Source organism: Anguilla anguilla, chromosome 3 (genome assembly GCF_013347855.1).
Source record: "Anguilla anguilla isolate fAngAng1 chromosome 3, fAngAng1.pri, whole genome shotgun sequence".
Taxonomy (NCBI): Eukaryota; Metazoa; Chordata; class Actinopteri; order Anguilliformes; family Anguillidae; genus Anguilla; species Anguilla anguilla.
The window spans coordinates 64582264-64599817 of record NC_049203.1 but is presented as its reverse complement, the minus strand read 5'-3'; the positions used below and the strand labels follow the sequence as shown (position 1 = coordinate 64599817).

At 43.7% G+C, this 17554-nt stretch overlaps 2 protein-coding genes and 3 non-coding genes across 5 annotated transcripts; all 5 read right to left on the bottom strand.

The window, feature by feature from the left end:
* Positions 1-405: 405 nt before the first annotated feature.
* Positions 406-5687, bottom strand: LOC118223135 (general transcription factor II-I repeat domain-containing protein 2B-like). The gene is made up of 5 exons (XM_035409311.1): positions 5588-5687; positions 4813-4896; positions 3983-4042; positions 3632-3693; positions 406-3288 (listed from the first exon to the last, which is right to left on the bottom strand). The coding sequence occupies exon 5, from the start codon at positions 2890-2892 to the stop codon at positions 1084-1086; it is 1809 nt and encodes a 602-aa protein (XP_035265202.1). The 5' UTR covers positions 2893-3288; positions 3632-3693; positions 3983-4042; positions 4813-4896; positions 5588-5687; the 3' UTR covers positions 406-1083.
* On the bottom strand, positions 4175-4379 carry LOC118224427. Its single transcript, XR_004764651.1, has one exon. It is a non-coding gene; the product is annotated as a small nucleolar RNA SNORA74 (small nucleolar RNA).
* A 241-nt stretch (positions 5688-5928) lies between the features above and the next one.
* Positions 5929-17122, bottom strand: hspa9 (heat shock protein 9). The gene is made up of 18 exons (XM_035409535.1): positions 16786-17122; positions 15664-15722; positions 15421-15508; positions 14891-15072; positions 14418-14542; positions 14208-14281; positions 13660-13766; positions 12827-12989; positions 12332-12424; positions 11192-11401; positions 11007-11096; positions 10560-10697; positions 10090-10194; positions 9862-9979; positions 8922-9016; positions 8570-8662; positions 8300-8440; positions 5929-8046 (listed from the first exon to the last, which is right to left on the bottom strand). Exons 1-18 carry the CDS (start codon positions 16870-16872, stop codon positions 7972-7974), a joined length of 2043 nt encoding a protein of 680 aa, XP_035265426.1. The 5' UTR covers positions 16873-17122; the 3' UTR covers positions 5929-7971.
* Positions 9719-9790, bottom strand: LOC118224429. The gene has a single exon (XR_004764653.1). It is a non-coding gene; the product is annotated as a small nucleolar RNA SNORD63 (small nucleolar RNA).
* On the bottom strand, positions 11507-11711 carry LOC118224426. Its single transcript, XR_004764650.1, has one exon. It is a non-coding gene; the product is annotated as a small nucleolar RNA SNORA74 (small nucleolar RNA).
* Positions 17123-17554: the final 432 nt, after the last annotated feature.

Genomic DNA, 17554 nt, shown 5'->3' with positions numbered 1-17554 from the left:
TTTAAGCAATTCAGAAGTACCTTGTTCAAGGCTACAAGGGCAGTGTTCTCCCTGGGAACCAAACCAGCAATCTTTAGGTTACAAAGCTGTTACTTACCCATTATACTTAACTTATATACACTGCTGCTCCCCATCAGTCTGAGTAACATGAGACTACTCACTCATCACTTATGCGCTTGGCTCAAGTCAACATTTGAGACCAAATAAACAGCAAGGCACCCCAACCCCACCCCTCCAAAAAAGCCATTACCAGTCTCAGATTCAAACCATTCCCACCACTAATATGCTCTCAATGCAGTTAATGCCAAGGTCTAGTTTGTTTGTTTTTTTAATTACAAAAAAAGTAGTAAAAAGCATGATTGTCAGGTGAACACATTTAGAACAAAATCAAGTCAAACAAAGCAATTAATTTACAATGGTTTTTATTGTTTATTTTTAGCAGCACACAGGGCAACACGTGTTAGAGCAGGCATGTCAAACTCAGTTTGGCTCTGGGGCCGGATCCAGACTTTCTGTTCTCGGGTGGGCCGGATCAGTAAAAGAATGTCAACTCCAAATATTTAGCTTTGTTTTTCAGTACTATGCTTTATCATTCAGCCTACATTTGTAGCCTACCCTACATATTATAATCACGGATGACAAGGGATCTTTTCTAAGCACAACACATTTATTCACAAACAATGGAAAAAAAAAATGATTTCATGTTAGGCGGTGAATGTGTTAACAACTGGTTTATTTTAACAGTTAAGTGAATGCAGTTTTACACCTGAACCAACTCACCACACTAAACAAACTCAAGTGGGAGCTATGAAAAAAATATTTTCGCCTTAATTGTCATACTGCTTTGAAATAAATAAAAAAAGAAATACAAAATAAAAGTTATAGCAGTGCATGGGCAATAAGATTAGACTACATCAGATCAAACTACTAGGCTGGGCCTACTGAAGCTGAGAATATACTGCACAATATTAATTGTCTTTAATATGAAACCAGATTAATCTTATTTTTAATGATCTGTATTCATGAGTGCAAACAAATTTCGTGTCATCACACTTTTTTTCTCTCTCACTGCACTCCTGCAGTCTACTTGCTGCTGCTGGCTCCTGAAACTTGGGATCTTTTTGCCTTCACAAGTGTATCGATATTAGCAGCACATTTAACAATGTCATTCAAGTGTTTATTTGTTAACCTTGAGCGCTGCTTTGTTTTATTATTGTTCATTACGGAGAACACCTGTTCACAAAGATAAGTAGTCCCAAACATGGATAGAACCTTTGCAGCCATGGCTGTTAATTTGGGGTAACCTGGCACGAGATATTGATAAAACGTATCCAATCCCACGGACCCAAATTTATCCTTCATAGCGGAATCGCACTGCAAGTCAATAAGCTCGAGTTGAATGTCAGCTGGCATATCAGAAGGCTTCACTGTAAATGGCGAGCGAAAAAAGCCAAATTTGTTCTCAAGTTCACTGAATACCTGAAACCTCTGCTCAAACTCTCGCAGCAAATCTGTTATGTTGTCTTTATATTTTTCCAAATCATTATTGGGACGGTCCGGTGCCTCCGGACGCACAGCTGTGAGACAAGAGAAATGCGCGGTGTCACCGTTGGATAGCTGCGTCTCCCACAGTGACAGTTTCATCTTGAACGCACTTATGCTGTCGTAATATTGAGTGACAACTCTGTTACGGCCCTGCAATGTAGTGTTAAGTGTATTCAAGTGTTGTGTAATATCAACCATAAACGCAAGATCCTGCACCCATTCCTTGCATTTAAGTTCCTTTACTGGGCGTCCCTTCTTCTCCATGAACTGTCTAATTTCCCCTCGTAGCTCAAAGAAGCGCTTGAGTACTGCACCTCTGCTTAACCACCGCACGTCAGTGTGGTATGGTAGGCCAGCATGAATGACATTATCACTGAGAAATGTGTCAAACTGACGGTGATTTAGACCGCGCGCTCTGATGAAATTGACAGTTTTCACAACCACACTCATAACATGGTCCATTTGCAGTGTTTTGCAACATAACGCCTCCTGATGCAAAATACAGTGAAATGCCCAAAACTCTTGTCCTCCATTTGCGGTCTGTACTTTGTCACGGAATTTTGTGGCAACGCCTGCCTTTCTCCCGACCATTGATGGCGCACCGTCGGTAGCCAGGCTCACGGCACGGGACCAGTCCGCTCCCACCTTGTCCAGCGCTCCAACGAGAGCGCTGAAAATGTCATCTGCTGTTGTGGTGTCATTCATGGGCACCAATTCAAGCAGCTCCTCGGTGATGGTCAAAGTTTCATCAACACCTCTAACGAATATGGCCAGTTGAGCAATATCTGTGACATCGGTGCTCTCATCTATTGCAATTGAAAATGCGATAAATGACTTGATTTTCTCTTTCATTTGGCCTGTCAAGTCACTTGAGAGTTCTGTCACCCGATCTGCGACAGTGTTCCTCGTTAGACTAATATTGGCAAAGGCAGGTCGCTTTTCAGGGCACACGACTTCTGCAGCCTTCAGCATGCATGTTTTTACAAACTCCCCATCAGAAAATGGCTTGGATGCCTGCACCAGCTCGTTGGCAATAATGCAGCTGGCTCTTACAGCCCCATCAGCGATATCGCGGCTGCGCGTAAAAGTAGACTGCTGTTTCTTCAGACCAGCCACCAATTTGTTTATCTCGTCTTTCCTTATTTGTCCTTTCAAGTGGTCATACTTGTCTTTATGATGAGTCTCATAGTGGCGCCGAATATTAAACTCTTTGAACACTGCAACTTGCTGATTACATACCAAGCACACTGGTTTTGCATTCACTTCTGTGAATAAATAATTCTCAGTCCATTTTTCCTTGAAAACTCTGCACTCCGTGTCCACTTTTCTTTTTTTTGACAGTGCCATTTTGGGAAGGGTGTGTTGACCGATAACTTGTTTAGTAGTGGTGAATTGTGAAGCAAGATTGCCGGTTTATTTTTAGTACTAACTCGTGTCAATGCCGCATGCTGGACGTGAGCTCTTTTACACATTTACTGCCCTCCCGCGGCCGGAGGGAGCATTTGGTTTGTATTTATTTTAAAAAAATCATAACTTTTGATAGAAATGAGCTAGAGACTCGCTTCTTTTTTTGACATACTCAGAAATTTATGCCGGGCCGGATTAAATCATCCAACGGGCCGGGTCCGGCTCGCGGGCCGTATGTTTGACATGCCTGTGTTAGAGGAATGCGCAAAAGCAGAAACTGCAACCCGGGATCCTAAAAAACTGCCCACTGACATCTTCAACATCCAGTCATGGTACCTGAAATGAGAAATAAGGAAACTACAGAAATGAAGAGTACCCCATCAGCTCTGTAAGCTGCACCCCCCACCCCATAACCTCCCGGTTCTAGTTGGCTGCAAACAGCCCATTGCCACATACACAAGATTTAAAACCCAACTGCCACATTTGAACTGTCTCAGGTCTTCTTGTCAGGTTATAGCAGAATGGACCCACATTAACCTGTGCCAAAGTCCTGCCTTTGATGTCCCAAGGGAAAAGAGATCATAACAAGGAAGTTGGCCTCTGCTATGATAGTACAGACTTGGGGTGGAGGTCCTAACATCAATGACATCATAAAAATGCTCAGTGTATGGCAGGTTACCTGGCCTTCAGTCCACTGGCTACCAACTCCAACTGTCACAGCTGATATTTGGAACACGCGTTCTGTAGAATAAAGCACACACCAATTTCACTGCAATTCAAGAAAACAAATGGTTTGGCTTTATAAAGCCAAACTATTTTAGAGCCAAACCGTTTGCCATGCCCAAGGATGCAGACTCCATAATTTAGCCCGCCTAGCTCAGAAAGAACATGCAAAGCCAGAATCACCGAGTGTGTTCAGACAAATTTGCTTTGCTTGATATAAACTGATCAAATTCTCCCTGTGCTGACACTCATGCACTTGTCTTTTCATGTTCAGAATGCAACACAACCCATGATGTGAGATGCTTACCTCCACCCAAATTCAGTACTGCATCTTGAATGGGCCTTCAGCAACCTGGCATCTTACAATCTAAACACAAGGCAAAAGGACACTTTTACAAGAGGATAAGGACTCAATAGACTGGACTAACAGACCTGCACCTATATATATATACCCAGTGTAATGCCCGGGGGGGCAGTACATTCCCCTCTGTGCATAGCGAATGTTCGCCCCCCAGACTAGGGCTGCTCCCAATGTGTGGGGCACAGCCCACTCTCAGAGGGGCGCAGCACCGTCGCAGCCTGGCATCGGCAGCCACTAAAACAGTGTCTGCCAGCGCCCGGCCACAGCGACAGCGCCTTCATCTCCCAGCAGAGTAACACTGGCTCAGGCACGGGGCAGGCCTGCGCAGCTGACTGCCGCTGGGGTTACCATTGGCTTAATGACAGGCCTGTGGGACTGGTCCTCAGGACTGCCATTTCACCATACAAAATGCACACCGAATATAGGGTCCAATACATTCCTATACAACTTCAAAAATTGCATTTTAAACTAATGTAGTCAGCCTGATCAAGTGTTGTATTGCACAAAGACAAAAAGGCATGAGGAAGTGTTTACCAGCAGGATTAATGCGACTACCTAACCAACGAGACACAGTAACATTAAGGATGTTTATTTAGATGTGCAAAAAGTACATCAACTCAATTCTTATGAAGACTGTGCATTGTGCAACAGGTAGCGTGTCTTAGTGTCGTTTATGATTTGAATATCATAACGTCAAAGTGCTAAAAATAATTTAATCACGTAAAAAAATAAGGAAGTTCATGGAAAGCAGGACATTAACAGCGCAGTTAAATTACCTGGTAAGTTCATTTTCACTCGCAGAAGACTCAAGTCATCCAGGGAAGACGATGTCGAACAGCTGCAGCCCACAATACGACGCCCTAGGACGACAAGTTTCATTCAGACGCTGAAAGATTGAGGATTACATGCATATTTAATGCAATTCACTAACTTGATCGCCGTCAGTGCACGCATAGCATAACTCTGGATGCAACTTTCAAGAAAGTAGATGAATACTTGAATACAGTTAGTCCGCTAGCATAGATGTCGATACATTTCAGTTACGCGGAACAAAGCTAGCTGGATGTAAAACAAAATTCTTAAATATACATTTCGATTGTCTCAAAACAAAAACACATAGCTAGCTAGCCACCTTGGATACATAAGTGTAGCTCGTCTGCGAGGACAAAAAAAAAAAAAATCAGCCGCCTATCGTGGTACGTTCACGTATATAAGCAGCTAGCTACCCTGCTACCACGTGTTGCTTACAAAGTTCCACCCAATTTCACCAACTGTGTCGGCAAAGTTAAAAGACGTGAGTAAGGAAATCGCTTGCTAGTAATCATTATTAAAACTCTAAATTGTCAGCTAACCAAACCGAATATAACAGTTAACGCACAGAAACTGGCTGGCAAGATGCTTTCGAAAGTTGAAATAGCAAAATGTAGCTTTCCCTTAAATTAACGTTGCCTACCAATTCAATTGCATAGGTAATTTTTCGCAACCATACCAGCGGCGGTGAATAATTCTAATAACAAAATCTGCAACTTAGTCCTACGCATCAAGTCTTACCTCCATGTAAAACCGCTTCCATTCACTGTCCTTCATCCTAAATGAAAGGTCGTTTATAATGCTTCACTCCGCTTTATACTGCGCACCATAGAGCGCCTCTTTTGCGTAACCACGTGTATTATGGGATATGTAAACCCTCCCTGGAAGACTCAATTTACATGCGGAAGTTGTCGTGACAAGTTTTTTTATTGAATGATTTCTATATGTACAAAATCTCCAGGCATTACAACATTTATTAAAGATGTACAGAAATGACAAGATAAAATAATGCAGTATGCGTCAATACAAGAACAATATAAAAAATAAGAAAAAATAAAAAATATTAACGCAAAAAAGTGTAATCATGAAAAAAGAAAATTTATGAGCATGTTTAATTTTCGTAAGTATTAGAGATCCATAAAGTAACCGCAGTTCTTTCATGAAGATAATATAAGTTGGTTGGGATTTTTAAAAAATACACTTGTGGATAAACAACTTTGCTAAATTTAAGAGGTTGTTGAGTAAAATTCAGCCCTACCATAAAAGAATTCAAATTTGATATTGTTCAAAAGGAAGGCTGGCATTGTCTTAAAAAGTAAAGTTACACAGTATAAGCAACTAGCACTTTAATTGTTGAAATATCTGAGAGACCATAAGCCATTCATTCATCTGTTCATCACAATTTCTAAGGATTTCACTTTCTATGGGATTTAACATCATTCTGAAAAGCAGCTACTAAGAAAGATGTGGATGTACACTGATTTTGCAGACAGGCAAATGTTGATGCTTGTACACCATCAAACTACACAGGTCATTTTAAACAGCAGTCAACAGTGACTCATTCATTTTGACATGCCAGAAGACGAGGTGGAAAGGGAACTTCAGTGAGAATGTTTTCCTTTGATTGCGGATTGGGTTCATCGAGTTTAAGCTACCTTAATTCAATAATATCAGGTTGAGCAGGCCAGATTCTCTGCCTCCAACTTCATGAGATCATTACAAGAAACAATATACTGTCCCCAGGTTTATTAGCAAATTATACATCTCAGTAAATTGGGGTCATCTCAAATCTTCATTGAACTGGTAAGCCTCATAGGCTCATAAGGCTTGTGAATACGAACAACCACCAGACCACAGAACACAACATTTCCATGTTGAAATTTTATTTTTTTATTATAAAAGTTTATAATGGAAGCATTTAAATCCTCTTGAGACTTAAACATCTTCCAAAAACACACTCCTCACCACCATTTTCTAAACCCTAAGATAATAGTTTTCACATTTTACAATTTCACATGAACCATTCCTCCACAAACTTGCTTTTCAATTTTGTACTGACAATTTGGCTAACAAGCAGCAAGTTTTAAGACCCAATTTCAGAGGGGACGCAACCTGGGTATGGAAAAAAAACAGCCACTTCCTTCCTCATTACTGTCTTGTGGAAGTCTGTCAACTTAAATGACTCTGATTTACAGTGTCGCAAAACTATATACAAATGATCGCAAAGCATACCATGTACCACAAAAGGGAGTAACTAAGATGACCAGACAGTACCGGCAGGCCATGTATCAGAACATACCGCTTGTAATGGACCATGGATAGATTTAAAGTAGTATACTGTACGATGTGCACACCTGACCAAGGCTCCATCTCTACATAATCGCATGGGCATTGCCATTTACTAAACACCCATACAAGAACTTACTGAACTCTCAAAATAAGGGTATGATAACAGGATATGCATCCCAAGTTGTTAAATTAGCGTTCACTCAAAGCCATTTGAGTCAACTATAATAAGAAAATCTAAGTGCCTTTCACCATTTTGCACAGCTAATAGAGACTGCCGCCGTTCTTTTTGGAACTCAAAGGTACATCAAATTCAGCCTTTCTTCAAGTTGCACCTTTTCTTTGCGCAGAGATGAAACTCCACCCATACATTTGAATTTGTGAAATTACCGATGTCTAAATCGAGGGATGGAATGGCCTTGCTTCATCATTACCCAAATAATCTCCACATGGAAAACCTTACCTTGACAGCAAAAAGACACGAGCAGAATTGCAAACAACAAAGCAAAGTGTGATTTTGTTTGATCCGGAAAATCAGCCCAAGGGAAACACAGGCAACAAATAATTACTAGACATTTTACTATTTCACAACATAGAGGCAAAGAAAACAAGTTTAAAAATTCTGATGTTACACTTCTTTTTTTCTTTGTTTTTAACAGTTAAATTATAAAGGGGGAGGGGAGGCATACAATGGCATTTGTATACTGTATAGCGTACTGCAAAAACACAGTATGTGAGAATGACTTCAACGCAATAGCCGCTCGGGATAACGTCAGGTCTACATTCCCAAGCCCTTCAGTCCCATTGTCTCTGGCACAATCCTAAGTGCAAAAGGGGTTTTACTGCTGGCCTTCCTTCTTCTCTTCCCCACTGGTCCCTGAGCTGCCACTGCCGCCTTCCCTCTCCGACGCCATCTGTGGACAGAAGACGTAACAGCAAATGGTCAGCTTTACAGGAACGGATTCTGACCAATCATGGCAGGCTGTACAAGATAAGCCAATCTGGGATCCGCTGCCAAAAAGCTTCTGTTGAGCAAAACAAACTCAACAAGCAGACACGCAGGGAAATTTCCCTTACAGCTCTTATGGCAGAGGACACCCGCAAACGATGACACAGTTTTTGGTCACAGCATATGGAAATGACAACTCGGGCCACAGACGCCGTTACCTTCTTGTACGCCATCTCGAAGAGTTTGAGAGAGGCCTGCTGAAGGTTGGAGGCGGCCTGCTTGATGTTCTCTCCGGTCTCGGTGTCCTTTCGCGCCAGCAGGTCTCTGACTTTGGTTATCTCCTCCTTCAGCTTATTGCACTGGAAGAGAGCGGGGAAAACCGTTAGTGGAGGGGCCTCATTCGGCACGTGCTGATGATATATGGACAAGCAACAGGTTCTACCGCCCCGTCCCCCACCCCACCCCACCCCGTTCCAAGAAATATTTACCTCGTCAGCAGGGAGCTGGTCCTTGTACTCCTCCATCTTGGACTCCGTGTCGTGCACGATGCCCTCGGCCATGTTCACCGCCTCAACCCGGTCCTGTGGTAAAGAGGGCAAAGCACATGAGTTCAGGGCCACACAAAATGGCGCAAGCCACCACAATTAAGGTCACCAAGTAATTTTACATGTAGCAATGGGCCACGGTTTATGAAATCATACATGTTTCTTGATTGGAGATTCAGCAAACTTCTTGCTCATGAGCAGTAATCCATAAAGTGGGAACAACAACGTGCATGATGCTCATATATAAAGCACAGCGCACTCCGGGAATGGATGGGAAAACGGTTGCTAGACCTACCTTTCGCCTCCTGTCCTCTTCAGCGTACTTCTCTGCGTTCTTGATCATGTTCTCGATGTCGTCTTTGCTGAGCCCACCAGAGGACTGGATTACAACTGGACGATAGACAGGACAGAACAGGATTAGTATAGTAAAGGGGAGAAAGGATTTCATTGTAGATGAAGAGTTTGCAGCAAACTGAAGATCAGTGGTCGTGTTAACGCAGGATTCCGCATTTTTTATGCAGAAAAAAAGAACCAAGGTCCAGGGGGAAAGATACACTGTGTTCTACAAATGCAGATAGTCCGAGGTCTGGGGTTTTTTTTTTTTTTTAAATTATTAACAGGCAATGACCCAGACTTGAACCACAACAAAATAATTACTCCTGTTTCAATGCTGTCCATGTTGTTGAATAATCATAATATTTACACCACCATTGGTAGCACTGAGAGATCCAAAGAGAAGCAGATTTCTCGCTCTAGTTAGCTTGCTCAACACAAGTAAATTTTCGCTCCTAGGGGTTTTTTTTTCTTTCTTTTTTTTTTTAAAAGCCTGTCTGGAAAAAATTTGGTTTCATCCCAGTAATCTCATTATTTCGCCCCACTTCACGCTAACATTTTTTATGTTATTATTGTGAGTTGGCATATTATGGCTAAAATATGTGAACTGGTGCAAAATTCAGATTTTCAAATGCCCTGCATTCCAAAGACACAGCATTCCACAGGCTAGCGCGAACACTGATTATGAACATGCAATCTTAACTGCATTACTACATAAGTTTCTTATTGCTTTCCATAACACAGTTCTCTGTCAGCAGCTGTGCTCAGTTAGACAAGAACCTTCCCCATATTATGGGTCAGAATGATGTGTTGGTAAAGACATCACAGCACAGCTGCCAAAGAAAACAAAAACTAGCCGAAAACAGGGGGGGGGGGGGGGAGACAGAGGGGGATTGACTCACTTTGCTGCTCTCTGCCAGTGCCCTTGTCCTTGGCCGACACGTGCACGATTCCATTAGCGTCAATGTCGAACGTCACCTCGATCTGGGGCACTCCTCGGGGGGCAGGGGGGATCCCCACCTGTAATTCAAAAAAGGAACAGACATAAGACACAACCCAGGACAAAAGAACGTAGTCTTCTCATTTCTGTATTCTGAGTTGCGTTTTGTTTGATGCGGCAAGGTGCGTACCAGGGTGAACTGTCCCAGGACCTTGTTGTCTGTAGCCATCTCTCTCTCTCCCTGGCACACCTTGATTTCTACCTGCGTCTGTCCATCAGCAGCTGTGGAGAACACCTGGCAAGGGCAGAAAAACGTGAGCACAATTACCATGGCAGTACTACAGTATAATCCCACACAGGGGAAATGAACCCAAATGCAACTGCATGCTCGCTCTACATTACATTACAGGCATTTAGCAGACACTCTTATCCAGAAAGACTTACACAACTTTTCCACATAACATTTACATTGCATCCATTTATACAGCTGGATACGTACTGAAGCAATGCAGGTTAAGTACCTTGCTCAAGGGTACAACGGCAGTGTCCTACCCAGGAATCAAACCTTCAGGTTACAAGACCAGCTCCTTACCCATTATACTACACTTCTTATGTGCATGCAGAAAAAGGGCTTTGCTTTTAAGCAACTGCGGTCCTCACCTGGCTCTTCTTGGTGGGGATGGTCGTGTTCCGGTTGATGAGTTTGGTGAAGACCCCGCCGAGGGTCTCGATGCCGAGGGACAAGGGGGTGACGTCCAAGAGGAGCACGTCGGTGACATCACCGGCCAGCACTCCACCCTGGATGACGATAATAATTAATAATTAAAAAAAAAAAATTAACTTGATATAGCAAATTTCATAGTAAGTTGCAATTCAATGTGCTTTACAAAAAAATGTTAATAATGAATTGAAGGAAAGTGGAAAAAAAGTAGACCTTATGATTTCACTTGAATGTTTTAATTGATTCAGATGCCCTCAGATCTAGCGAGAGGTTGTTCTAAAATCCAGAGGTTTATGCGCTAAAAACAGCCTCATTGTGGGATTTAGTCCTTGACCGTGGAGGGGTCAGCAAGAGGGAAATCAGTGGTTCCGAGGGAACATATTTACCTGGATGGCTGCGCCGATGGCCACCGCCTCGTCGGGGTTGACGGACTTGCTGGGGGCGCGGCCGAACAGGTCCTGGACCGTCTGCTGCACCTGTGGGCGGAGAGACGGGAGTCGCGCGGGTGAGCAGTGAGACACCAACGGGAGTGAGGCGCGGGCGCGAGCGGGCGGACCGAACCAGCGCTCACCTTGGGCATGCGGCTCATGCCGCCCACCAGCAGCACCTCGCCGATGTCGCTCTTGGCGACCTCGGCGTCCTGCATGGCCTTCTGGCAGGGCGCCACGGTGCGGCGGATGAGGTCGGCCACGATGCCCTCGAACTGGGAGCGGGTCAGCTTCATGTTCAGGTGCTTGGGCCCGGACGCGTCCATGGTCAGGTACGGCAGGTTGATGTCGGTCTGCGGGGGGGGGGGGGGGGGGGGGGGGGGGGGGAAGAGACAGGGATTTAGGGTCGCGTGTCGAGCCGTGCGGCTGGGCGCGACGCGCGCCCCTGTTGCGTGGCGAATGTTCGCCCCCCAGACTAGGGCTGCCCCCAATGTGTGGGGCACAGCCCACTCTCAGAGGGGCGCAGCACCGTCGCAGCCTGGCATCGGCAGCCACTAAAACAGTGTCTGCCAGCGCCTGGCCACAGCGACGGCGCCTTCCTCTCCCAGCAGAGTAACACTGGCTCAGGCACGGGGCAGGCCTGCGCAGCTGACTGCCGCTGGGGTTCCCGCTGACTTAGTGACCTCACTCCTGCGCCAGCCTGATAAGGCCCAGAAGGAAACCAGGCCAAAAGGCACGGACATCTGATAATCATTACCTACGCTGGCTGTGTCAGCAAGCTACCTGTCTGACATCCGTATTTATGCATAAAGCGCATGCAATTTGCTTTGGGTATTTAAACCCGTAGTAAATTGTTTTTAACCCATAGTAAATTGTATGCTTAACTCTGTCATTTGGATACTTATCTATCGGCATTCAAGAGCCATTCAATTTCCATTTCTCGCCTGTAAAATTCTTAACTGTCATTTTTTACATTTCTAGTTCTGGGCACAGTTGGTCTTGACTTGGCCAACCAACCAGACGCAGCCTTGATTCCTCATGACTTCACATTGTAAAATTCAAACAGCCCAATAAGATCAGCTTAACCTTAACTGACCTATTACAGCAGCACAACTTCAGACAAACCATGACAAATTCATTACAAAATTTTACTTGCTATAAAGGCATTTGGGGTAAACAAGATTTTTGGAAGACTGCCACATCCCATAATGCACTCGATCACCACAGAAATTTCAGGCAGGTTGGTCGGATTTAAAAATGGAGCTCCAACCACTTCTTCTCACCTGCAGGGAAGAGGACAGCTCACACTTGGCTTTCTCCGCTGCCTCCCTCACTCTCTGCAGGGCCATGTTGTCCTTGGTGAGATCCACACCGGACTGGAAAGAACGTACAAAAACCAGGTATGAACAGGTATCCCCCTCTGACAAAATAACCGTTTAGGATAAGACTATTATTTCTTTCAAATTACTGGAAAGGGTGAACTGACGTGTGAACAAATCAGTGACTGCTGTTGACCATTCTACACAGCTTTGCATATGAATATGTTCAGAAGAGGTTCGACCTGCAGCGAAATAATAAAAATACAGGCGAATAACTGCAACTTAGAAATGTGCAACTACTGGTGAGTGCATTAACAACTAGGACTCAGAGGGTTCGTATGGATCAATAAACTCAACGGACAACCGGATTCTGGTGACCACACTGTCACTGACACAGAAAAGACAGCATTACTCCAGGACCACTGTCACAAGTCCATGCCACCCCCCCCCCACACTAACCTCTCTCTTGAACTCTTTGACAATGTGCATCAACAGGTGCTGGTCAAAGTCTTCCCCGCCCAGAAAGGTGTCTCCGTTGGTGGACTTGACCTCAAACACGCCCTTCTGAATCTCCAGGACAGAGATGTCGAAGGTACCGCCACCCAGGTCATACACTGCGATACTGGGGGGAAAAAAACAGGTTCCAACAGTTAAATGTCGAGAGGAAGACAATGCACTGTGCTTGAAACTAGAATGTGATCACTATGGAACAATGTCGCTTTTTCACTGTCAAAAAAAGTGAATTTATTAAAGTTGGTATTTAAATTCAGCAGAGAAAGTTAGGTCTTAAGTTTCTACATCAGCTCTTGCACCCTCAACAATGCTGCCAATTCAAGGACTTTGGGTTCTATGAGTTCTATTTGAACCCATAAACTGAACCCAAAAAACTGTTCAGTATGCTGCAGCAGCAGTGTTGTGTACCCTCAATGAAGAGAAATACAAACAGCCTTTATATTCCTGAAAATTAACATTGTCCACAGATCTGCTGTCACCCTGAATCCAATCTCTAACTATTTTGAGTAGAATGTGAAAAGGCCTACAGAATAAATTCAAAGGGCAAAACTTACATGAAAAAATAAAATCTACAAATAAAATGTCAGTTCTTTTAAGGCGTTTGTCTGAAATCCCTCAGAGCAACTTTTAAGTCCTGGAATATATTTTTCCAAAAGTTTTCTTTTTTTTAGGATTTCTCACAGGCATGGGAAACCCATGGCATGTTTATAGTCCTTCACCTTTGTTTTCGGGACTGCCAAACCCTTCCTCGGTGCCAGTTACAGAGATAGCGTGCTTACATTTTGTCCTGGGTCTTGTCCAATCCGTAGGCCAGAGCAGCAGCAGTGGGTTCGTTGATCACCCTCAGCACATTCAGCCCCGCAATTTGCCCAGCATCCTTTGTGGCCTAAGTACAGAGAACAACCCCATCGTGAATGACGATATAAACAGCACTTGGGGGGGGGAATACCTTTATCAAGGGATATGGGGGGGGGGGGAAGAGTAGCTATTGTATCTCGACAAACATTGCATCACATTACATTACAGGCATTTAGCAGACGTTCTTATCCAGAGCGACTTACGCAACTTTTTACATTGCATTTGCATTGCATCCATTTTATACAGCTGGATATATACTGAAGCAATGCAGGTTAAGTACCTTGCTCAAGGGTACAAAAGCAGTGTCCTACCCAGGCATCGAACCTACGACCTTTCGCTTACAGTTCCTTATCCACTATGCTACACTGCCGCCCAAACAACGAGGCAATGACCAGACAATGGAATGACTGACCTACAGAGTGGCAAAATGGCTACGGTCAAAGACTGGGGTGTAAAGGGCGGTACGTGCCTGTCTCTGGGAGTCGTTGAAGTATGCCGGCACGGTGACGACGGCATTCTTCACGCTGTGGCCCAAGTAGTTCTCTGTCGAAAGGTCACAACGCAGAGCCTGCCGATTAATGCTTGACCGTGTCCACGAGACAAACTCGCAGTAAGTACACTACACAGGCACCGGGGCAGTCCACCAGAGCTGAAACAACACTACTACCCCCTAGCTTACCTGCAGTCTCCTTCATCTTCATCAGCACGAAGGCCCCAGCCTGGCTGGGGGAGTACATTTTCCCATGAGCCTCGACCCAGGCATCACCATTAGAGGCACGAACGATCTTGAAGGGAACATTCTTCCTGTAGATATGAAGCAGAGGGAAAGGATCCTTAAAACATCTCTCCCATCCTGCCCAACCACTTTGCGCGCACACACACACACACACACACACACACACACACACACACACACACACACACACACACACACACACACACACACACACACACACACACACACACACACACACACACACACACACACACACACACACACACACACACACACACACACACACACACACACACACACACACACACACACACACAAAAAACATTTTTAAATGGATCAGGGCAAATGTACACATTCTGTATTGTGAGATAAAGCTACACCACTCCCATTAGCCTCTCGTTTTGAGGCAAACTTACAGGTCCTTCTGAACTTCGGGATCGTCAAAGCGTCGGCCAATCAGACGCTTGGTGGCGTACAGGGTGTTCTGAGGGTTGGTGACGGCCTGGCGCTTGGCTGGCATGCCCACCAGCCTCTCGCCGTCAGTGGTGAAGGCCACCACTGAGGGGGTCGTCCTTGCTCCTTCTGCGTTCTCCAGAACCTGCCAAAAAAAGAAAAGAAAAAAGAAAAAAAAAAGGCAGCCAAGTCAGCGGCCATCTTGCCTTGCCACATCTTGCAGCAGAATTCCTCACAGACAGGACTCAAGTCAAACTTTGACAGATACTTACATCAACACTCAAAACATCTAAATAATGCTTTTGTGTGATGAACAGCCTGAGTTTTAACAAAATTATGTTAAATGTTACATAACCACAGCTAATTATCAGCCGAGTATGTAAAATCAATTTCCAACAGGTAGTATTGCAGTGAAGACAGAAGACCCACTGCTTAAACTTCATAAAGATGAACTGAACACTGGCTTGAAAGAAAGCAATAGTATCAATCTTACCTTAGCCTGCTTGCCCTCCATAACAGCCACACAGGAGTTTGTGGTTCCCAAGTCAATTCCAATGACTGCCCCTTTGATAGCTTCTGATCTGTTGTAAATGACATTACAGAGGAAAACATGTAAAAAAATACATAGAGGACCTAATACGGTCAAGGCATCCAGTCATAGCACTTAAATTTACAAGATAAATGGATGATATCCATAATTCAAGAAATCAGATGGTGTAAAGTCTAGTTTACTCACGCATAGTCACGTCTGGCAACATTTCGTAATCCATATTGACTCAATCCGTTCCAGGACGCCTGCAAAGAAACACTGTTAAACTCTGGTTTAAATTTTTTTCAACTACCTGCACCTGTGGCAGAATTGATACAATCCGTGAGCTCAACCCACTTCAATATTACACTAGAGTAAAGTGACACTAAACTGATGAACATGTATAACGTTAATCATACTATTTCGAGTTTCCAAACGCAATAGGCTACCTCCATTGATACACAAAAATGCGCCATTAAACGTTAATGGATGTCAGAAAAAACATATACAAGTATAGCACTGGGATATAACCGTTCAGAAACACACAAGCCAGCAACCACCCCCCTAAGAAATTGAACGGGTTGTGCATATGTAGCACTAGCCGGCTAGCTTGCTACCGTGAAGGTCACAGACGCATCTGTATTCTCCAATATTCCACACAGAATGAACTATCCCCTTCACGCGTTGACAGCGAATTCAACCCAGCACATGGCCGTTACTTAGGCGGCTACTCAGGATCGAAAACATCTTAACCAAATGATAATGTGGCTAGGCCAATTTAACAAGCTAATGTAGGTAGCTAGCTAAACCATTGACAGGTAAAACAAGGAGTTGATTGAGGCCATCGCCGTATTCTAGGGGCATCGAATTGGAAATAAAGAAGAACCTAGCAAGCCACCAAAGACACTTTTACAAAAAATACACGGAGTCGAATAAAAATAGAAGGTTCGCATGACACTTTCTTGTGCTGGCTTGTGAATAAGCACCCCAAAATTACGTAAGGAAACAATCACGTGCTGGAAGGACCAGTGTGTGTAAATAGCTAAATTAGTTAAATTATAAATCAGCCAGCTATTTATCACTTTTGCATTACCAATGTTTTTAAAAAAATTAACCTCATTGGCTAATGTAATGCAATGTCCTCAGCTAGTTAACAGCATGTAGTGAGAGTTATGTAGTCGCTAGCGGGAGCTAGCTGGCCGGGCACCAGCCAATTTGCGTCACTGCAAAGTAACGTGACAACTTTCATAAATTCAAGCACATTTCGAATAGGTTTTTGGGTGGTTTATCTAAGCAACCTAGCCGAGTACGATTAGTCTGTTAGCTTACCTTCTTGACAAACGAAGAAGCATTCCGTGAGCTGTTTTTAGAACACGAGAGTGTTCTTGAAGCGGTGCGGACTGCATTCAGCATCATGACGACGGATCGTTCTAGTAAATTTGTAAAATGAAGGCCGACTGAAAGATAGTGCTGTGTAATTCAAGAGAAATCAGGCTGTATATCGCAGAATCTGATTTACCACTGAAGGTTGCCAATTCTGTTTGGAAAAAAATGTTAAATAGTAAACCAAAGACTTTCTTCAGTGAGTTTACGAATGTGCCCAGTCAGAGTGAACTTGCTTTCCACGCTACCCTGCGACTGCGATCTTCTGGAATTATCCAACACATGGGTTGCACCGTGCACCGCCGAATGGACCCATGTGCAGCAGCCCAAAGACAGCCTGATTCTAATTACACCCTTTTAATGTAAAATTTTAATTTATTTCAACATTGTATACTACATGCGTACCTTCTGATGTATATAAAAAATAGTCTAAAGACTTAAGAATATATAAAATTTCGTTTTAGAAGCAAAATTGGAGACAATTTATTCGTGGGCAGAAGGGGACTTGACAAAACACGCGAAGTGAAGGTCAACCTGAAAGGGTGAAATTACACTTTTATTACATCAGGTAAATTTGTCTTCCGTCACAAGAGGATATTCAAGTTGGATAAATTAATAATTCCTAACCAAATATATAAATAGATGGGCATAATTTAAAAAAAAGGAAGAAGAACATCACACTAGTCGAACAGTAATGTAAATGAACGTCGCTATA